The sequence below is a fragment of the Hyperolius riggenbachi genome, chromosome 12 (assembly GCF_040937935.1).
Source record: "Hyperolius riggenbachi isolate aHypRig1 chromosome 12, aHypRig1.pri, whole genome shotgun sequence".
Lineage (NCBI taxonomy): Eukaryota > Metazoa > Chordata > Amphibia > Anura > Hyperoliidae > Hyperolius > Hyperolius riggenbachi.
The window spans coordinates 198,399,048-198,420,144 of NC_090657.1; the positions used below are offsets into that span (position 1 = coordinate 198,399,048).

At 47.1% G+C, this 21,097-nt stretch overlaps 1 protein-coding gene across 10 annotated transcripts in view; it reads left to right on the forward strand.

Moving 5' to 3' along the window:
- The window catches only part of EYA2 (EYA transcriptional coactivator and phosphatase 2), a 252,785-nt gene that overhangs the window by 123,238 nt on the left and 108,450 nt on the right, over nt 1-21,097 (forward strand). For 9 of the 10 annotated variants that reach the window (XM_068262947.1, XM_068262944.1, XM_068262949.1 and 6 more), the window contains 2 exons: nt 8,596-8,714; nt 18,392-18,436. In XM_068262947.1, the coding sequence (XP_068119048.1) occupies nt 8,606-8,714; nt 18,392-18,436 (154 nt within the window). In that variant the 5' untranslated portion in view covers nt 8,596-8,605. The remainder of the gene's footprint in view (nt 1-8,595; nt 8,715-18,391; nt 18,437-21,097) is intronic. The other variant, XM_068262952.1, reaches the window with a different exon arrangement.

The following is a 21,097-nucleotide window of genomic DNA, read 5'->3' on the forward strand; positions in this document are numbered from 1 at the left end:
AGTCATCCAGCAATACAATTACATATACAGACATAGTTAATGTGCGGTTATGTAATCACTGAAATTGGTTTACATTCATATGATAAATTACAGCAAAATAAGAAACAGTAGGAGGAGGTCCCTGCCCCTGCGAGCTTACAACTCCTGTATAGTGGCCTGGTTTCCTTCTCTCTGCATTCGGCATACAGTATTATCACAGTGTTGCTAGCGTAAATGAATATATTCTTGTCTATTATACGGTGCTGCACAATATGTTATCGCTTTATCAATAAAGTTTAACAATATATTCCAAACTGAACGTAGGCAGTGACAGCAACAACATTCAGAGAGGTTATGGGAACACTTACAGTATCAACTGCACAATAATAAGGAAAGAAGTTTACAGTAACTTGGATATGAACAATTATGTTTCTTTATCATGGTTTTCGATTGTATTTCCTACTTTCTCACTTTCCAACCTGTTCTCCTTCAGCCTTCTTCTGTGTTTATTAATATTATCTTCTCCTGGCAGACTCAAAGCGCCAGAGCTGCAGCCACTAGGATGCGCTCTATAGGCAGTAGCAGTGTTAGGGAGACTTGCCCGAGGCCTCCTACTGAATAGGTGCTGGCTTACTGAACAGGCAGAGCCGAGATTCGAACCCTGGTCTCCTGCGTCAGAGGCAGAGCCCTTTTTTTTGTGTGTGTGTGTTTTTGTATTATCTGTCAGAGGTTGCATAGTGGAAGCGATGGTGTTTCCTGCTTGAGTGATTTCACCCCTATGTTATTGTGTCACCTATCAGCAGTTAACATAGCAGCTGAAATATTTGACAAGATTTGGACTAGTCCATCTCCACATGGGGGATTCTCAGTATTTCCTTAAGTCTTTACAAAAGCACCTCCTGGAAAGGATCCATACAAAGATGCTAGTTTGTCTCCCTCCCTGTTTGCACTTAATTTTGGCAGTTGAACTAAGCCATTCAGTATTGGCCCGTTTCCACTAGAGCGAATCTGCATGCGTTTCCTGCATGCAGATTCGCATAGACAGTACAAGTGGATGGGACTGTTTCCACTTGTCAGGATTTCTGGGCGTTTTTCTGTGCAGAAAAAATCTGCACGGAAGAGCCATCAGGATTCGCATACCGTATACCGCTATGCGATTCACATACAATGTATTGAAATTTGCATGCAGTTTTGGTATGCAAATTTTCATGCAAATTCGCATACGATTTCGCATAGAAACAATAGAGAAGCACACAGGCACTGCCGTGGTTAAATTTGCATACATAGTCATCCATGCGAAATAGTATGCGAATTCGCATGAAAATTCGCATACAACCGCATGCGAAATTCGCATCTGCATGCAAATTTTTCCGCGACTTTTCCCACTGCACAAGTGGAAACGGGCCCTTAGTGCTTTTGAAAATACAATAAACCAGTTGGAATCCCCCATAAAAAGTTGGACTAGTCTAAAACCTGTCAGATTTGGCTGATATGTACTAGATACTGTAAGTGACGGACATAGGAGTGAAGTTATTGTCCAGGTCATTTTACTCAGAGACAAATGCACATTTTTATGTGTATCATGTATTCTAAATGTTATAATTTTTCGTGTCCAATATTTGGCCTGCTAATGGATCTGTAAAGAGGAAATGTAGTGAAAATAAAGCAATTAATAAAATTGCTTTTTTATTACTCAGTGTTTGACTATTGTATGGACCTGATGAATCTCGCCTCCCCGTTTTATACTCTAAAACTTATCACTAGTGGTGGCATCTTTAGTACTGGCAGGTGATCCCTGCAGAATGTTTGTTTACTGAGCATTCTAAAGCCAGTAGAAAAGATCTCTAGTCTATCAGAATGCTGGGGGGAGGGGAGAATTCTGCATAATAAACAGCCTAGGCTAAGCCTCAGTGGCAGGCGGGGCTACATACCAATTTACAGCAATATATAGCTGTAGGTAGAGTTTCTGGAAGATTAACATAGTGGGTATTACAATCTACATTCTACTAGATGTCACTACAGAACCTATGTAATAGATGAAGCAGCTACTGTACCGGAGTTTAGTGACATCACCTCTGCCTTCCTACATACACAGAGTGTCAGCTCCTGTGAGGTTCCCCAGGTAGGAGGCTGCCTCTTTGTACACAGGTTATATCTGTTGCCAGCAGCGAGATGTCCTCAGCAGAGGCAGTTCAGCCTGCTGGTGGTTTTGGTGGTCTGTGGAAACCCTGGCTGGGGGATTCCATCTGCTTTTCATCCATTTGTAGCACAGGGAGGCTTTGAAGTGGCCCCAGTTGCCCCCCTCTGCCTCCACCTCCAGCTGTCATCCCCTGAGTTCCGCTCCCTGACATGGGCTTCCATACCCCTCCTGCCTCCTCCACAGTCACTCATGCCTTGGGGGAATCCGAGTGACGACAGGCCTAGCGAATGGCTCAGGATCTGCGATGGGCATGTGCCGCCGCAGCCGCGCTGCTCCTTGTTGTCTTGTTCCGTTTACACGCTAATTAACTGCACATTTTTCATGTTATCTATTAAAACGTCTGGAGCAGGGAGAATGGCGCATTGTGTCCCTCATTTGTATTATATTAGGTCAGAATTAAGCACATTAAACAGACTCCAGTTTACAGGCTTATCACTTGTCCTCAATCTCACTGAGAATAACAGATATTCTACTGAGCCATTGCAGGAATCATTCCATGTGTGTCTCTGCTAGCAGCTTTTAGTGACTGGACGTCCTGATATTAGTAGTTGGTAGTATTACTAATATGTAACTACAGCCAAGGCTGGATTATTCTATAGGAGCCGCTCGCACTTGTCAGTGTGCAGCAGATCCGCGGGATCCATTGCAGTATATGGCCGCAGTTCTGTGCCATCCGCAGTGTTCTCCCCAGAATTTTTTTCCATCCAGGGGGCATGAAAAAGCAGCCGGGTGGGGCGAGATGAAGATGCAGGGCAATCCTGCTTACAGCATAGGAGGAGGTGAGCCGATGACAGCCGGGTGGTCACCAAATCTAGCTGGGTGGCGCACCCGGCTAAAAGAGCCTGGGGATGCATCCGGGTAATCCTGGGCAGGCGGATGCATTTCCCCATATAGCCTGCAGGGGTAACGCATCTGCCCCGCGCTACACGTTGCACTGCTGATCGCTGTCGCTCAGTCTCTGTACACAGCCCAGTGGCCGGCAGAAGCATGGGGATCTCCATTGGACAGAAAAGACCAATGGGAATCTTCAGCAACAGGGAGAATTTTAATTCGCTCATGTTAAACCAATTAAAATTCTCCCTGTTGCTAGGGAGAGTTGGCCTATTGCATCCCATGGAGAGCCCCATGCTCCTGCCGGCCACTGGGCTGAGTAAAGGGACCGAGAGGAAGCAATCGGGGCACGGGAAGTGATCGTAGGTGAAGCAGACGTCCGGATGCAGAGCCGATGACGCAGAGCAGATGCAAAATGGACAGATTGCCTTGCGGATCCACTTACCATAGCCCATTTTGCATCCACTCAAGTGTGAACTGGATCTAAAGCCATCAGATAGATGGATCTGTTAGATAGATCTAATAAGAAATTGCATCATGTGTAGACGTTCAAATTGTTTCAAATCAATTTTGCAATAGATTTTGCTTTGATAAGTCCCCAAAATCTATTTCAAAATCTAACGCAATCCGATTGGACCGGTTGGAAATGATCTAATAGATCCTATCTGACGGAAAATTGTACCATGTAGATGAGGCTGACTTGGAAGGTTGAAGTGGACCTGTTGTGAGAGGAAAATCAATGGTGTCATATTTGTTATCTTGTAAACAATGCTAGTTACCTGGATGTCCTGCCAATTCTCTGCCGACAGAACGAGTCTGCAGATCAGATGCTCTGACTAATGTCTGACTACACTAACCACATGCTGGTTTCAGTTGTGTGATGCAGATACTACTGAAGCCAAAATATATGCTCAATAGCCAGGCAACTGCTCTGATTTAAAACAAAATAAATATGGCAACCTCCATATTCCTATCGCTACAGTGACATATAGTGGAATGCAGTAAATTATTCAGGATACCCACTTTTATGGGAATTTTCCTGGTTTCAGCACCAGAAACACTTCCTATATCTATCTAAAGTATATATTGCTGTATATTGAATGCATCCCTGCTGATTAGATATACAGAATTTTCCTCTCACAGAGCATTATGTATTTATTTAAGTATTTATATAGCGCCGACATATTACGCAGCGCTGTACAGAGTATATATATATTGGTTTTTTTGTCACTAACTGTCCCTCAGAGGGGCTCACAATCTAGTCCCTACCATAGTCATATGTCCATGTATGTATCATGTAGTGCATGTATCATAGTCTAGGGCCAATTTTTTAGGAGGAAGCCAATTAACTTATCTGTATGTTTTTGGGATGTGGGAGGAAACCGGGGTGCCTGGAGGAAACCCACGCAGACACGGGAGAACATACAAACTCCTTGCAGATGTTGACCTGGCTGGGATTCGAACCGGGGACCCAGCGCTGCAAGGCGAGAGCGCTAACTAGCCAGAGATTTCAGAGGCAGGAGGGAGGTGAGGGGAGTGAAATTTTCCACAGGCTGAGGGCTGGAAATGCTATCAGCTTGCCTGTGTGTAATGTGACAAACAGAACATGGCTGCCCTCATTGTATCACAGGAATAAATCATAAACTATTGAAGCTGTTTGCAGCTAGATTTGCTGTCTAAACTTTAGAGCATTCAAGGAGACCTGGTATATTTTGCACTGCCTTCAGAACTCTTAGTAACCAAACATTCCGCAGAGATCACCTGACAGGACTGTCAGGAAGGGGCTAGCATTAGGGCTCGTTTCCACTATCGCGAATCCGCATCAAAGCATGTAATGCAAGTGGATGGGCCTGTTTCCACTGTAGCGTTGTTGAGGTGCGTTTTTTTCAGCAGTGAAAAAATGCACAAAAGAGCCGCAGAATTCGCCTGCGAGTGGAATGCAGGCAAATCGCATGCAATGTATTTAATGGGGAAATCGCATGCGGTTTCCCCATGCGTTTTTTGCCGCGAATTCGCATAGGTACCAATGTAAATTCACACAGGCAGTGACATGGTTAAAATCGCATATACCCTCACCTATGCGAATTCGCGGCAAAAACGCATGGGGAATCGCATCCGCATGCGATGTCATCAGCGGTGGAATCCAGGCGATTCCACACCGCAATAGTGGAAACGAGCCCTTAAAGTCTGGTCTATGTGTCAGTATGCCAGGTTTTGGCATGGAGGAGAGGTTAAGGTTAGGCACAGAAAGGGAGGTTTTGTTATGTGGGAAGGTTCGGTTTAGGCATTAGAAGAATGAGGGGGAATAAGTGCCAAATGTCTGAGTGAAGCCCTGGTGCCCAGTCCTCCCACGCCAATCCACACGTACGCTGCTCACAGCTTTTCACTGTGTTCCAAACTCCTATAAATGTGTTTTTCCTGGAGTCTAACCCGCCAATCATATCCAAAGCAAAGTAAGGTAGCATCAGCTGGACACCTTTTTTATGTTCGTATAAATATTAACTTACAGACCCAGCCTTGCGATATTTAACCTGTTTTCTATTGAATTAGTGAAGTCCTTGGATAGCAGTATTAAGATAGTGAAATATGGAAGCAGTTCTTGCCAGCATCCGCTCTGATCACCTGTGTACCAGATATGGATAAAGGGGAAACAACCCTTAGGCAAGGGTGAGCTTTGGCTTACCCTCAGGGCCTATTTCCATTAGTATACTGTGCCTTCTGCATCTGAATTCACACATACAAATGTAATGTGATTAGGAAAACGCATGCTTTTTTATCTAAGGTTGCATTCACGGTGGGACGTTATGGTCGCACGTTATAAAGTCTTATAACGCGGGTTAACGCACTGCAATGATAATCCTATGGGCCGTTCACAGTGCGACTTTAAAGTAACATTAAAAATGTTGCATTGTGGTAACTCACTGCTTGCAGTGCGTTATCTCTTAACGCAGACACATTGCGACTTTAACGTCGCATTAAACCGCAATGTCCCGTCGTGCACACTGCCTGTTTCACCCATTGACTTCCATACAGGATGATTTGTGCTGTAAGTTCAGTTCATGTGGTAATGCCCTGCAGCCTTTGCGACAGCACGGCCGCGATTTGGACACTTCTGCTGCATCGCATCGTGTCGACTGTGCAAGTCTCCATAGACTCGCAACTGCCTTGCGATGAGCTACTGCGGGGAGAGTCAGGGCCGGATTTACTATAAAGCACTGTAGGCACCTGCCTACAGGCGCCTGATGAGAGAAAAGTGGCTCACTCTGCTCCTTAAAGGGCAACTGAAGTGAAAGGGATATGGAGGCTGCCATATTTATTTCCTTTTAAGCAATAGCAGTTGCCTGGCAGCCCTGCTGATCCTCTGCCTCTAATGCTTCATACACACTTGAGATAAAAGTCTTTGGAAAAGGCAAGATCACAGACCAATTTTACCCCCTTCATGTAGTATGAGAGCCATACCTACACAGTCTATTCTATGGAGCTGCACTCCCCAACAAATAAAATCTTTGCAGGATGCTGCACACAAAGATGTCTGTACACACTCAAAAGATCATTATCTGCAAAAGATCTGTTCGTGCCAAAGATCCATTCCTGCAAAATGCATTCATAGTCTATGAGATCTGCAGATCATCATACACACTTGGTTTAACAGACAATCATCTGCAGATCATCTGCAGAACAGATTCAACAGGGTGGATTTTCAGATCTGCAGATGATTGCCAGATATGCAGATGAAGTCTGTTAAACCAAGTGTGTATGATGATCTGCAGATCCCATAGACTATAAATGCATTTTGCAGGAATGGATCTTTTGCAGGAACAGATCTTTTGCAGATACTGATCTTTTGACGGGCATCTTTGTGTGCAGCATTTTGCAAAGATTTTATCTGATGGGGAGTTCAGCTCCATAGAATAGACTGTGTAGAGGATGGCTCTCATACTGCATGGAATGGGGTAAATTGGTCTGTGATCTTTCATTTTCCAAAGACTGTTATCTCAAGTGTGTATGAAGCATAATACTTTTAGCCATAGACCCTGAACAAGCATGCAGCAGATCAGGTGTTTCTGACATTATTGACAGATCTGACAAGATTAGCTGCATGCTTGTTTCTGGTTTGATGCAGACACTACTGCAGCCATAGATCAGCAGGGCTGCCAGGTAACTGGTATTGTTTAAAAGGAAATAAATATGGCAGCCTCCATGTCCCTCTCACTTCAGTTGTCTTGTAAAGGGAACCTAAACTGAGAACTATATGGATTTTTTCTTTTAAAATTATACCAGTTGCCTGACTCTCCTGCTGATCCTGTGTCTCTAATACTTTCAGCCACAGCCCCTCAACAAGCATGCAGATCAGGTGCTCTGACTGAAGTCAGACTGGATTAGCTGCATGCTTGTTTCAGGTGTGTGATTCAGCCACTACTGCAGCTAAAGAGATCAACAGGACAGCCAGGCAACTGGTATTGTTTAAAAGGAAACATCCATATCTCTTTCAGTTTAGGTTCCCTTTAAATCCCTCCCTCCCTTCTTCCATATGCAGAGTCCTGAGGGGAGTGTAAATTAGAGGTTACTCACCCAGGTCTTGGCATTCCAATGACCAAATAGTGCAAGCCAAGGAGTTAGTAAGTGCACACCAATAATAATTCCATTGATCAGATCTCCCTTCAGTCGGGGGCAACTCAATACTGAGGATACCCCTGGCTACCTAATACCAAGGGCCCTTTTACACTTAATCAGTTGCTCTCGGTTTTTAACTGAAAAAAAACAGATTTTTAAAGTAAGTCCCATGTTTTCCTATGGCACCTTTTACACTTAACGCGTTTTAACTGAAATCTTTTTCACAATGCACTGCTATGCAAATAACGCGTACCAACTGATTAAATGTAAATGGGCCCTAAGGGGCACCTGTAGCTGCCTATGACGGGCAAGGGAAGTATGGGACAAAGTGACAGCTGGGCCAGCCAGCACATTTGCGATGCAGTTCGCCGGGGGTTTGTAGGATCACGGAGGGTTACAGGACATATGTGCCTATTGGCTGCTGTGATGTAAATCCGAGCCTGGGAACAGTACGGTGAAGTGACGCAGCATGGCCAGTGTGCAAGGGGCTTTAGTGTTAATGCAAAAACTCCAGTTGCGATTTCGCACTCCGTGGAAATGGGCCCTTATGGTCCTTTTGGTAATCTGAGGTGTAGAGGGGTCAGTGAAGGTGACAGCTGGGCCCTTTGACAACCACTGAGCCCCAGGCACGAGCCTCGGTTGCCTTGTGGATGATCCTGCTATGAACTGTATGTCCTGTACACATCTGAGGCACAACACAGAGGAAATCGGGCTTCCTGGAGTCCCACCCTCACATTCTCATCAAACAGGCAGCGCTGAAGTGTTCTGAGTCCCATAGGAGCCCGCTCCTCATTTATACCCTGCTTTCTGCTAGGTGGAGGAAGTTTTCTGCATGTTATTTTACTGCGATTTAAATAAAGAATGAGATTCAGGTGGCTTGTTTCAATATTTATAGAATGCGTGGAAATTTCTCTAGGCGGCTTCTCCAGAATACATTATTTAGAATTTTGTTTCTATTTTTCTTTTTACAGGTGCAAGGAAATGCTAGATCTAGTGATATCACAGAGCCTGTCTGTGACCAGTGGCTGCAGCGACACCCTGAAATTCACCCCTTCCGACAGCGACGACGCTTCTGCCAATGACATAACAGGTACTCGCCATGCTCATCCCTCTGTGTGTCTGTCTGCATGTATGTGCGTCCCAGGTTGACACACAGATCCCTCTGTGTGTCTGACTGCATGTATGTGTGTCCCAGGCTGATACACGGAACCCTCTGTGTGTCCCAGGCTGACACACGGAACCCTCTGTGTGTCTGACTGCATGTATGTGTGTCCCAGGCTGACACATGGAACCCTTTGTGTCTGACTGCATGTATGTGTGTGACACACAGAACCCTCTGTGTGTCTGACTGCATGTATGTGTGTCCCAGGCTGACACACGGAACCCTCTGTGTGTCCCAGGCTGACACACGGAACCCTCTGTGTGTCCTAGGCTGACACATGGAACCCTTTGTGTGTGTGACTGCATGTATGTGTGTCCCAGGCTGACACACGGAACCCTCTGTGTGTGTGACTGCATGTTTGTGTGTCCCAGGCTGACACACGGAACCCTCTGTGTGTGTGACTGCATGTATGTGTGTCCCAGGCTGATACACGGAACCCTCTGTGTGTCCCAGGCTGACACACGGAACCCTCTGTGTGTGACTGCATGTATGTGTGTCCCAGGCTGATACACAGAACCCTCTGTGTCTGATTGAATGTATGTGTGTCCCAGGCTGACACACGGAACCCTCTGTGTGTCCCAGGCTGACGCACGGAACCCTCTGTGTGTGTGTGTTACTGCATGTATGTGTGTCCCAGGCTGATACACACTACCCTCTGTGTGTCACAGGCTGACACACGGAACCCTTTGTGTCTGACTGCATGTATGTGTGTCCCAGGCTGATACACAGAACCCTCTGTGTCTGATTGCATGTATGTGTGTCCCAGGCTGACACACGGAACCCTCTGTGTGTGTGTGACTGCATGTATGTGTGTCCCAGACTGATACACGGAACCCTCTGTGTGTCCCAGGCTGACACACGAAACCCTCTGTGTGTCTGGTAAAAGCCCCATGAAAGTAAAACAGATTTTTTTATTCCTGGCTTGTGTCCCTTTAAGGAAGTCTTAAAGTGAACCTAAAGCTAGGCAAAAAAAAATGAGATTAACTCACCTGGGGCTTCCCTCAGCCCCCTGCAGGCGATCGGTGCCCTTTCAGCCCCGTTCCGATGGTCCAGGACCCGCCGGCGGCTACTTCCGGTTTGGCCATCACCGGCCGACAGGCATGGGGACGCGAGTGATTGTTCGCGTTCCCAGCCTTTATATCGCCCCCTATGCTGCTATTGCGGCCAGGAGGCGCGAAATGGCAGCATAGGGGGCGATATACAGGCTGGGAACGCGAACAAGCACTCGCGTTATCATGCCTGTCGGCCGGTGACGGCCAAACCGGAAGTGTTCGCCGGCGGGTCCTGGACCATCGGAGCGGAGCTGCGAGGGCACCGATCGGCTGCAGGGGGCTGAGGGAAGCCCCAGGTGAGTTAATCTCATTTTTTTTGCCTGGCTTTAGGTTCACTTTAACTTATCCCTTTGAATTTTGGCTGCTTTCTTCTGTGTTTTTTGCATTTGTGATTTTTTCAGGTTACGAATTTTCCCTTTTATTTAATTTTTTCATGTTTTTATACAAAGTTTTGCATTGCAATATACCGAGGCATACCATAATGCCTATATTTGTATAGCGCTTTTCTTCTATCAGACTCAAAGTGCTTCCGAGGCAGCCACTAGAGTGCACTCAGTAGGCAGTACCAGTGTTAGGGAGTCTTGCCCAAGGTCTCCTCACTGAATAGGTGCTGGCTTACTGAATAGCAAGAGCCGAGATTCGAACCCTGGTCTCCTATGTCAGAGGCAGAGCCTTAACCATTACACTAACCAGCCACCAGTGAAGGCATTTACTTCAAATTGTATGTCATTAACTTCACATTTGCATGCAAATTTTCGCATTCGGAATGCTTAAATTCTCAATTCCCATTAACTTGCATTGTGTGCGAGAAGCAAAACATTAACCCAGTAGCTGGCTAATTGTCCTCTGTATTAAGGGAATAGCCTCCATATTTCTCAGTTTTGGTATACTTTTAGGGCTTATTTTCACTATGTGCTGTGGCTGTTTCTGATTCGGCCACGGCATGCGGCCTGCAAGCTGCAGCCCGAATCACTTAAGCCAGGATTACACTTAGCAGAATCGCATGAGTTTTCCTCATAGAAGATAGTGGAAAACGTATGCGTTTCTGCTAAGTGTGACCCTGGCCTTAGCCATGCCATGCACAGCTCTAGGGGTCCGGGGGCGTGCTACGGGAAACTGCAGCATGCCGTCCAGAATCGCAGTGTGCTTTGGACAGCAAGCCATAGCCGGAATAGGCAGTGTTTCCCCACCCGACTTGCCAGCGGTTGAATGCTGCAGATTTGGCCAGTGTAAACGGGCCATTTAGAGTCCCCTGGTTGAATTGATGCCAGCGGAAGGCATGGGTGGAGCGGGATCAAAAAGAGGGAAAATGTCACAGATGGCGGCCCCCAGAGAGCTGCCAAGAATAACGCAAGATGCTTCCATCTATCTAGAATTCATATCAGAGGTGGCTACCTGAACAAAGGTCCAGAACTTGAAAGTCCTCCAAAATGACAGCAGAGTTTATTTTGTGGAAAGAAAGGGAATGAAGTCACTGAATCGCCAACATCAAAAAAACACACATGGAAATTTGGGTGCCCAGTAATCCCAATAGTAAAATATCAGTATTTAATACCGATATTTTACTATTGAACATCTGTATTAATCGGCCTATTGAAATATCCACATTCATAGGTTAATTTGGGAGCCTGCCTCCTCAATGCCAATGTTCCCTCAGTGCCGATATTTCAAAAGACGCCCAATTCCCTGCTTCGTACTAAATTACTCTTAGCTCCTTCATCACTGACTAATTAAACAACTATAATAATACGAATGTATACTTAAAGGTATACTTAAGTCACCTAAAAAAAATGACTTTTACTCACCCGGGGCTCCCCTCAGCCCCCTGCAGCTGAACGGTGCCCTCGCCGTGTCCCTCCGATGCGCCTGGACTCGCCGGCGGCCACTTCCGGTTTGGCCGTCACCGGCCGTCAGACTGAGAACGCGGCTGATTATCCGCGTCCCCGGCCGCAATAGCGCCCTCTATAATGCTATTGCGGCCGGGGACGCGGATAATCAGCCGCGTTCCCAGCCTGTCGGCCGGTGACGGCCAAACCGGAAGTGGCCGCCGGCGAGTCCAGGCGCATCGGAGGGACACGGCGAGGGCACCGTTCAGCTGCAGGGGGCTGAGGGGAGCCCCGGGTGAGTAAAAGTCATTTTTTTTAGGTGACTTAAGTATTCCTTTAAAGCAGACAGGAACAGTAATGGATGCGCAGAGAACAACAATCAGACCTGACTATCGATCACCGATATGTACAAGTTCAGTTTTTACACCCGGCAGTAATGGCCCATACTTACGGGCTACAAATGTCGCCGCAACATGCGGCACGCGCGTGTTGCAGCGACAGGTCGCCCGTGAGTATGCGGCGTTGCACAGGCGCGCACCCCGAACTGTCGCTCGTCGCTGATGTCGCCGGGCGATTGAACCGCTCAATCGCCTGGCGACAGTCGCCGCCGCAACTCCGTGAATACGCGGACTAGCGACAGCAACTAGATAAAAAATACATTGGGGTTCCGGCGGGGGGAGGCGCAACAGCGACAGCTTCCGCTGCATCAGTTGCCAGGTCCCTCCGCCGCGTGTATGCGGAGGGACCTGGCGACGAGCTGTCGCCGGCCTGTCGCGCACACGCTCACGTGTGCTGGCGACAGGCCAAAAAGTTGCCCGTGAGTATGGGCCATAAGGATTGATTTGTAGGAGGAAGTCACAGGCTTCAGGGACTAAAGACCAGCAAGTATCCACTATATGTAGAGAGAAATTCAGAGGATTTTCCCACTTCTTGGGCAGGGGCTTTGCTAGGATCCTGAGAGATCCAGGGCAGTTTTGGGCACTCCAGCTGGAAAATTGATGTGGCCATGCACCATAATGTGGGTGTGGTCATGGGTGGAGCCAAATGTACATGAACTTTACAGGAGTCTAAGTAGGCCTGCCCATCAAAATGTTGGATGAAGCCCCCTCTCCATTAATACAAAAAAAAAATAGAAGGACCACAGCTCCCTGCATGCCCCCATAAAGGCATCATGGCACCACAGCACCCAGTATGTCCACAAAGAAGCACCACAGCATCAGCATACCCCTGAATGATGCACCACAACTCCCAGCATGCCCACCATTGAGGCACCCCAGAATAGATCCGTGGCACGTGCCACTGATCTTTGGGGCTAGCAATGCCCCTTCCTTTTGAGCCTAAGCCAGGCATGGGCAAACTTGGCCCTCCAGCTGTTAAGGAACTACAAGTCCCACAATGCATTTGCCTTTATGAGTCATAACTGTGGCTGTAAGACTCCTGCAATGCATTATGGGACTTGTAGTTCCTTAACAGCTGGAGGGCCAAGTTTGCCCATGCCTGACCTAAGCCCCAGGTGTAACTACAGGGGAGCAGCCCCTGGAACTGAGCTGTAAAGGGACCCCAACCACTGCTTCGCTTCCTCCGATAAAGGGGTCCATCCCTCAGATCAGGTGTTTCTGTGGCTACAAAGTGAGCATGACATGAGGCTTGTCGCAAAGCAGCAGACCCCTGAGATTTAAGCAGCCAGCTGGGGTGACTTGTGTAACCCATGCCCTACCTGTAAATGAGAGATGACATTGGTGATGAATCCCTGAAGGAATGAATCCCGCCTCCTCACTGTGACCTCCAAATGGCCTTTTATAAACAATTGATCTGGAACTGATGTCGCTGCAGATCGTTCCGCACAGGATTCCGCTGGACGATCGCTCACTCCGGAATGTTCCTGATGCCCAAATACTTCTTATCTGGCAGGGCTGACACAGGACACGTTGTAAGTCACATGCAGTCCTGTGAAAGCAGCAGAGCATTGGAGGCCCAGAGACGCTGATCAGCTCTGGTCTGTTTAATGAATCAGAGGCAGCGGAATGAGCTGAACATGTGCTGCTATGTTTCATAAGTTTCATAAATGTGCTTAAAGAGGCCCTGTAGTGGCATACAGTAGAATGCAATACATTATTCAGGATACACACAGTAATTTTCCTGGGTTCAGCATCAAACACTTCCTGTATCTATACATTGCTGTATAATGCTATGTAACACCGCCCTCACAGTGATACTTAGCCTAGGCTGTTTAGCTATGCAGAATTGTCCTCCCAAAGCATCGTGGGAGACCATTGTTTTCACAAAATATCCTTCACTGCAACTGTAAACATGCATGTTGAACGATATGCCACAGCATGTCTCACATTATGCCGACAGATTCCACCACTCCACATCTTACACTTATTACAATATCATTGCATGACGTTATCTATGTGATGATATTGTCCAGTGCAACATGCCCCAAATGTCAGTGTGAACCTAGCCTAAAATCGGGTGCACACATCCAATTTGTGATTAAAATCATTGGACAATGTTACCACTTACATGTAGTATGAGAGCTTACCTACACAATCTGTTCATAGTGTTAAAAATCTGTTGGCCCTCATGGTGCATAGAGGTAGTAAAATGGCCAGTCATCTGCCAATCAAAAGTGGATGTGTGTACCAGGCTTTAAGCTGAGTATTCATGAGGTAGAGGTCTGTGAAAGACGAGGAATCAATCTACTGCAGAGGTTTGTCAGGAAGCACTGATCATTTTCCTTTTCTCCATTTCACGCATGCACTGTCCACACAGGTGGGAAGACATTTTCTGCAGATCTTGTACACACTTTATTTAACGAACTATCGTCTGCAGATCAGATCCTCTTGGGTGGATCTGAAAGATTGAGACACATATCTTTCATCGCTATCTGTAGAGGCCTTTTGTTAACTTTTTTACAAAATGTATCTTCAGATTATGTTTGATCTTTCATTTTCCAAAGACTTTTATCTAATGAGTGTACCCAGCTTAAAGCCTAATACACACTTTTAATTATGGTTGCCCAATCACTGACCAATTTTGTAGTATAAGACTTTATAGACACGATCTGCTCATAGTATTCAATATCTGTTGAACCTCATACTACATGGAGGTGGTAAAATTGGTCAGTGCAGAGACAGATCAGTGACCGCACAGCTCATGCAGAGACAGATCAGTGACCGCACAGCTCATGCAGAGACAGATCAGTGACCGCACAGCTCCTGCAGAGACAGAACAGGGACCACACAGCTAATGCAGAGACAGATCAGTAACCGCACAGTTTCTGCAGAGACAGATCAGTGACCGCACAGCTCATGCAGAGACAGATCAGTGACCGCACAGCTCATGCAGAGACAGATCAGTGACCGCACAGCTCATGCAGAGACAGATCAGTGACCGCACAGCTCCTGCAGAGACAGAACAGGGACCACACAGCTAATGCAGAGACAGATCAGTAACCGCACAGTTTCTGCAGAGACAGATCAGTGACCGCACAGCTCATGCAGAGACAGATCAGTGACCGCACAGCTCATGCAGAGACAGATCAGTGACCGCACAGCTCATGCAGAGACAGATCAGTGACCGCACAGCTCCTGCAGAGACAGAACAGGGACCACACAGCTAATGCAGGGACAGATCAGTAACCGCACAGTTTCTGCAGAGACAGATCAGTGACCGCACAGCTCATGCAGAGACAGATCAGTGACCGCACAGCTCATGCAGAGACAGATCAGTGACCGCACAGCTCATGCAGAGACAGATCAGTGACCGCACAGCTCATGCAGAGACAGATCAGTGACCGCACAGCTCATGCAGAGACAGACCAGTGAACGCACACAGCTCCTGCAGAGACAGAACAGGGACCACACAGCTCATGCAGAGACAGATCAGGGACAGCACAGCTCATGCAGAGACAGATCAGTGACCGCACACAGCTCCTGCAGAGACAGAACAGGGACCAGACAGCTCATGCAGAGACAGATCAGTGACCGTGCACAGCTCCTGCAGAGACAGATCAGGTACCGCACAGCTCCTGCAGAGACAGATCAGTGACCGTGCACAGCTCATGCAGAGACAGATCAGTGACCGCACACAGCTTATTCAGAGACAGATCAGTGACCGCGCACAGCTCATGCAGAGACAGATCAGTGACCGTGCACAGCTCATGCAGAGACAGATCAGTGACCACACACAGCTCCTGCAGAGGCAGATCAGTGACCGCACAGCTCATGCAGAGACAGATCAGTGACCGCACACAGCTTATTCAGAGACAGATCAGTGACCGCGCACAGCTCATGCAGAGACAGATCAGTGACCGTGCACAGCTCCTGCAGAGACAGATCAGGTACCGCACAGCTCCTGCAGAGACAGATCAGTGACCGCACAGCTCCTGCAGAGACAGATCAGTGACCGCACAGCTCCTGCAGAGACAGATCAGGGACCGCACAGCTCATGCAGAGACAGATCAGGGACCGCACAGCTCCTGGAGAGACAGATCAGGGACCGCACAGCTCCTGGAGAGACAGATCAGGGACCGCACAGCTCCTGCAGAGACAGATCAGGGACCGCACAGCTCCTGCAGAGACAGATCAGGGACCGCACAGCTCCTGGAGAGACAGATCAGGAACCGCACAGCTCATGCAGAGACAGATCAGGGACCGCACAGCTCCTGGAGAGACAGATCCGGGACCTCACAACTCATGCAGAGACAGATCAGGGACAGCACAGCTCATGCAGAGACAGATCAGTGACCGCACAGCTCATGCAGAGACAGATCAGGGACCGCACACAGCTCATGCAGAGACAGATCAGGGACCGCACACAGCTCATGCAGAGACAGATCAGTGACCGCACAGCTCCTGCAGAGACAGATCAGTGACTGCACACAGCTCATGCAGAGACAGATCAGTGACCACACAGCTCATGCAGAGACAGATCAGGGACCGCACAGCTCATGCCGAGACAGATCAGTGACCGCACAGCACAATTCTTTCTTCTCTATGGAAGCCATGTTTTCTTCCCCTGGAGAGATCTATGCTGTGAAATGCTGTAGAGGAGGGCTGGCCACACACAGGAGCTACAGCTATTATGTTTAATTCATTTTCCACGTAGTGCCGATAGAGTGAAGCAAACACCATCTGACAGGATAATCAGATTATGAAATGTGCCCATCTGGAATAAAATTGGTAACTACTTTACTCCTATTTAATGTGAAACTCTTTCCAAGATTTTTTTTTTGAGATTTCAGTAGGGCAGAGAAATGTAATTACGTCTGTCTGGTTTTTGTTTTTTTCATTGCATTAAGGGGGTGTTCACTCCACTTAAAGTGAACCTATAGCAAGCAAATTTTCTTCAGGTTAGATATCGCATATTCATTATATCATAAGGTTTGGTTCTTTTTCGCTTCATATTTGCTTTAACCCCCTTGGCGTTATCATTCTTTCCGGATTTTAGGGTCTAAAAGCGGTGCAATTTTTTTGCACCCTTTCAGAACCTAAAACCTAGAAAAACTCATGCTGCCAGAAAGATCTGCAGCAGTTCCACAACCACTCACCTCCCTGGCTCCAGCGCTGCAGTTTCCTCTCCATCCTCCGGGTGGCACTGCAACTCTAAATTGAGATTGCTGGCTGTCGTCATGACTACAGCTGGCAATCTCACCAGGAGGAAGCAGAGCCTCGGAGGAGCGGAAGAAGAATGGCGGCCGATGTCGGGATCCCCTGGGAGGTATGTAGAAATGCCCGCTGCACGCATTGCTCTGCACACGGGTCGGGATTACCGCTCTGAGCTGCGTTTTTTCGCCTAGACCCTAGCTCGGGATTACCTCCAAGGAGGTTAAAGAGACACTGACGCGAAAAAAAATTACAATATAATAATTTGTATGCGTAGTACAGCTAAGAAAAAAAACATTAGGAGTAGAGATAATAAGTCTAATAGTGTTTCCAGTACTGGAAAAGTTAAGAAAATCCAGTTGTTATCTATGCATAAGAGCCATTGAACTCCACGAATTTCTTCTGAAGCTTATTATCTCAAGTGTCAGTCATTGTATCTTCTTTTTCTCTCTAGAGAACAGTTCAATAGTTCACTGGCCTGCTCTGTAAAATCATTTATAATGCTGGGTAGTGTGTAAATTGCAAATATTAGAGAATGATGCAATGTTATAAAAAAAAAAACTATATAACTGAAAATAAAAATGAGAAGATTTTCTTTGCTACTAATGTTCTAGTAATTATCCGTACAACACAACCAATTCATTATATCATAATTTTTTTTTTCGCTTCAGTGTCTCTTTAACTCCATTGATTATGGAAATAAAAATGCAAATGCGAAACGCACAAAAGAACGCATGAAATATGAATGAAAAATACAAACGTGACGCGCAACTGCAAACGCGTACAAAAACAAAACCAAATGCTCCCAGCCTGAAGAAGAAGTGGTTTGTTCATTGCTGTTGGCTGCATTGCAGCCTGCCCTGACTGAGCGCACACTCTCTTCAAATACTCCAGGAAAGCCGTATCCTGTCTCCTTCCCGACCCGTGCGCTGTGATTTTATCTTAGCGAGAGTGCAGCTGAAGAGGTCACATATGAAGCAGACCTCCGCTCCCAATTAGCCGCAGTTCTCAAGTTTTCCTTGGCAGCTGTCCTCTGTCAACCAAATAAGTAATTACTGAGATATTTACCCCCCTTTCAGTGAGGGCAAAGTTTAATTTTCCGTAAATTATTTTTACAGATAAGTCGAGGAGAGGATCTTCCTTAGAAAGTCTCTTACACTCAGGTATGATAGAGCCCGGCTGACTGCAGTTTCAGCTCTACTGACAGATTCTTCCTGTATACAGTATAAATGCAGGATGCAAATTCATATGGGCAGGGCCGGATTTTCCATAAGGCACTGTAGGCACGTGCCTACAGGCGCCTGGTGATAGAAAGGCGGCTCACTCCCCTTCCTGAGTGCCGCCTTCTCTATGCAGAGTCCTGATGAGAGTGGAAATGAGAAGTTACTCGCCCAGCTCTCAGTATTCCACTAATGAGGTTTACGTTCAACTGGGGTCACCTCTAGCTACTTAATACTGAGGGCACCTTTGGCTACCTAATACTAAAGGGCACCTGTAGCTACCTACGCCGCGTAGGGGAAGTAAGGGAGAAAGGACAGCTACGCTAGTGAGCACATTTGCATTGCAGTTCAGTGGGTGTTTGTAGGTTCGTGGAGGGCGAAGTCTAGGGTGTCAGGGCATCAGTGCCTATAGGCTCCGCTGATCTAAATCCGGGCCTGCATATGGGTATTCGTGCCCAAAGTGGGTACTCTGGCTTGTTCACACTATGAGCGTTTGAGTATATTTTTAAGCGCTGGCGATTTCAGAAATCGTCCTAAAAGCGCTTGTGCAATGATTTCTTACGAGTGTGTTCACATGTGCGTGTTGCAATTGCGTTCCGCTCCCCAAAGTGCTGCCTGTACCATGTTCAGGGCGATTTAGCTATAATGGAAGGTATAGGGAAATCGCAAAGCACTTCCCCAGCGCTTTCATGAATAAATACATTTATACAAAAGTTCACTTGCTGACTGACATCAGGAAGTGAAAAAAAAAGAATTGCTCTGCAAAAGCGCTTAGAAAAGTGCTTCGAAAGCGTAGGGAAAGGCGATTTAAAAAATCACAATAAATCGCTCAGAGCTTGAAATAGCGCTGGCGATTTATGATGTGAACATAGCCTTAAAGGACCATTTTTGCAAAAAAAAAAAAAATATGTATTGCATTCGAGATGAACTCCCAGACTCAAGATTTCTCCCAGAGTAAAATGCACTAAATTACTGTTTTTCCTAAGTTGCTGTCACTTACAGTTGATAGTACAGATCTGACAGGATTTGGACTAACCCATCTCCTCATGGGGGATGCTCAGGATTTCTTCATCTTCAAAAGCACTTAGGGCCTATTCACACTCGGGCACTTTTCTCCCATGATTCACACTTTGTTGTTCTACTGGCGATCAGCTGAGTCCTGTTGCACAAGCGATGCACAAGTAATCCTATAGATTACTCGCACTGCAGCAATTGCGGCGCATTCACGATTATCGACAATCGCAAATGTGCTGCATGCAGCATTTTCCCGGCCATTGAGACTCAATTCTCAATAACTAGAATGAGAATCACAAAACACAATTGCTGAAAAATCGCCAGAAAAAGTAATGCAATCGCTAGGTGATTGTGATTTTGTTTACAAGTGTGAATGGGGCCTTACTGAAGGCAGTTGCTTTGTCCAACTGTCATATTAGTGTGAAAACCTGTAGAGAGGCTGGCAGGTTTCTTTGTCCTTTCAATGCAGTGCTTTTGTAAAGAAGTCTAAGTTCACAATGGGGCGTTGCATTCTCTGTGAAAACAGGCTCATAACATAATGGGTGAGGATAAGTTGCATACAGTAAATGAAAAGTTTTCTTAACTGTCAGGGCCGGCCCGCTCATGAGGCGGGGTGAAACTTTTGCCTCAGGCGGCAAAATTCCAGGGGCGGCACCCGCCCGTCCATGGGTGCGGGGAGCCGGCCACCGAGCTGGAGGGGTAGCTGGCAGGACGGGGGTATTGGGCCTAGCGGCGGGGAGGGGGGTCAGACCCCCCCCCTCCCTCGCCTGGGTCCCCCGTGCTCCGCTCCCCTCCAGCCTTAAATACAAGCAGCCGCTATGTGTAAGAGGCACGGGCGGGGAGGACTCACCTCTTCCTCGTTCCAAGCGTGCGCTCCACTGACGTCACTTCCTGCAGCGTTGCGGAATTTTTTTTTTTTGCCTCAGGCGGCAAATAGTCTAGGGCCGGCCCTGTTAACTGTAAGGCCTCGTCCACATCATCACACACAGATGGCCGTGTGATCAAAACGGAATGCATACGATTGCACGCCATCTGCATTTCCTTGCGTTGCATAGCTGATCCCATTCACTATAGTGAAGGTCAGCCACGCAGTTTCCTAAAAAAAATGCGTTCGCGCACCGCACTGGTACGCAACGCATGCAATGTGAACATCAGAGTTCACAGTGCAGTATCTGCCTCCTACAATGCGTGCAATGTGAACGAGGTCTCCATAAGGTTCCTTTCACACTGTGTCTACGATGCCTCACATCGCAACGGACAATATCATCACAAAGTGATTGGACTATCACATTGGTTGCAGTGTGTCGCAGTCCTTTGGAATAGAGCACAGTGCGTTTACAGGGTGTGGCATACTTTTATTGTACTGTATGCCTCAATGTATGGCTGCACTGCACCTGCACCACACTATGCAACTTTTTTGCTATATTGCACTATTGCATAGCATTGCAACACATTATCGTGAGAAAGGAGCCTAAATGCGCATGTTTTCTGATCACGCACAGCATGCCTCGCGCTATGCAGACTCAGGCCTCTTTTCCACGGACTGTTGATAGGCAGTGAAATGCCTCTCAAACTCTCACAACTGCTCAG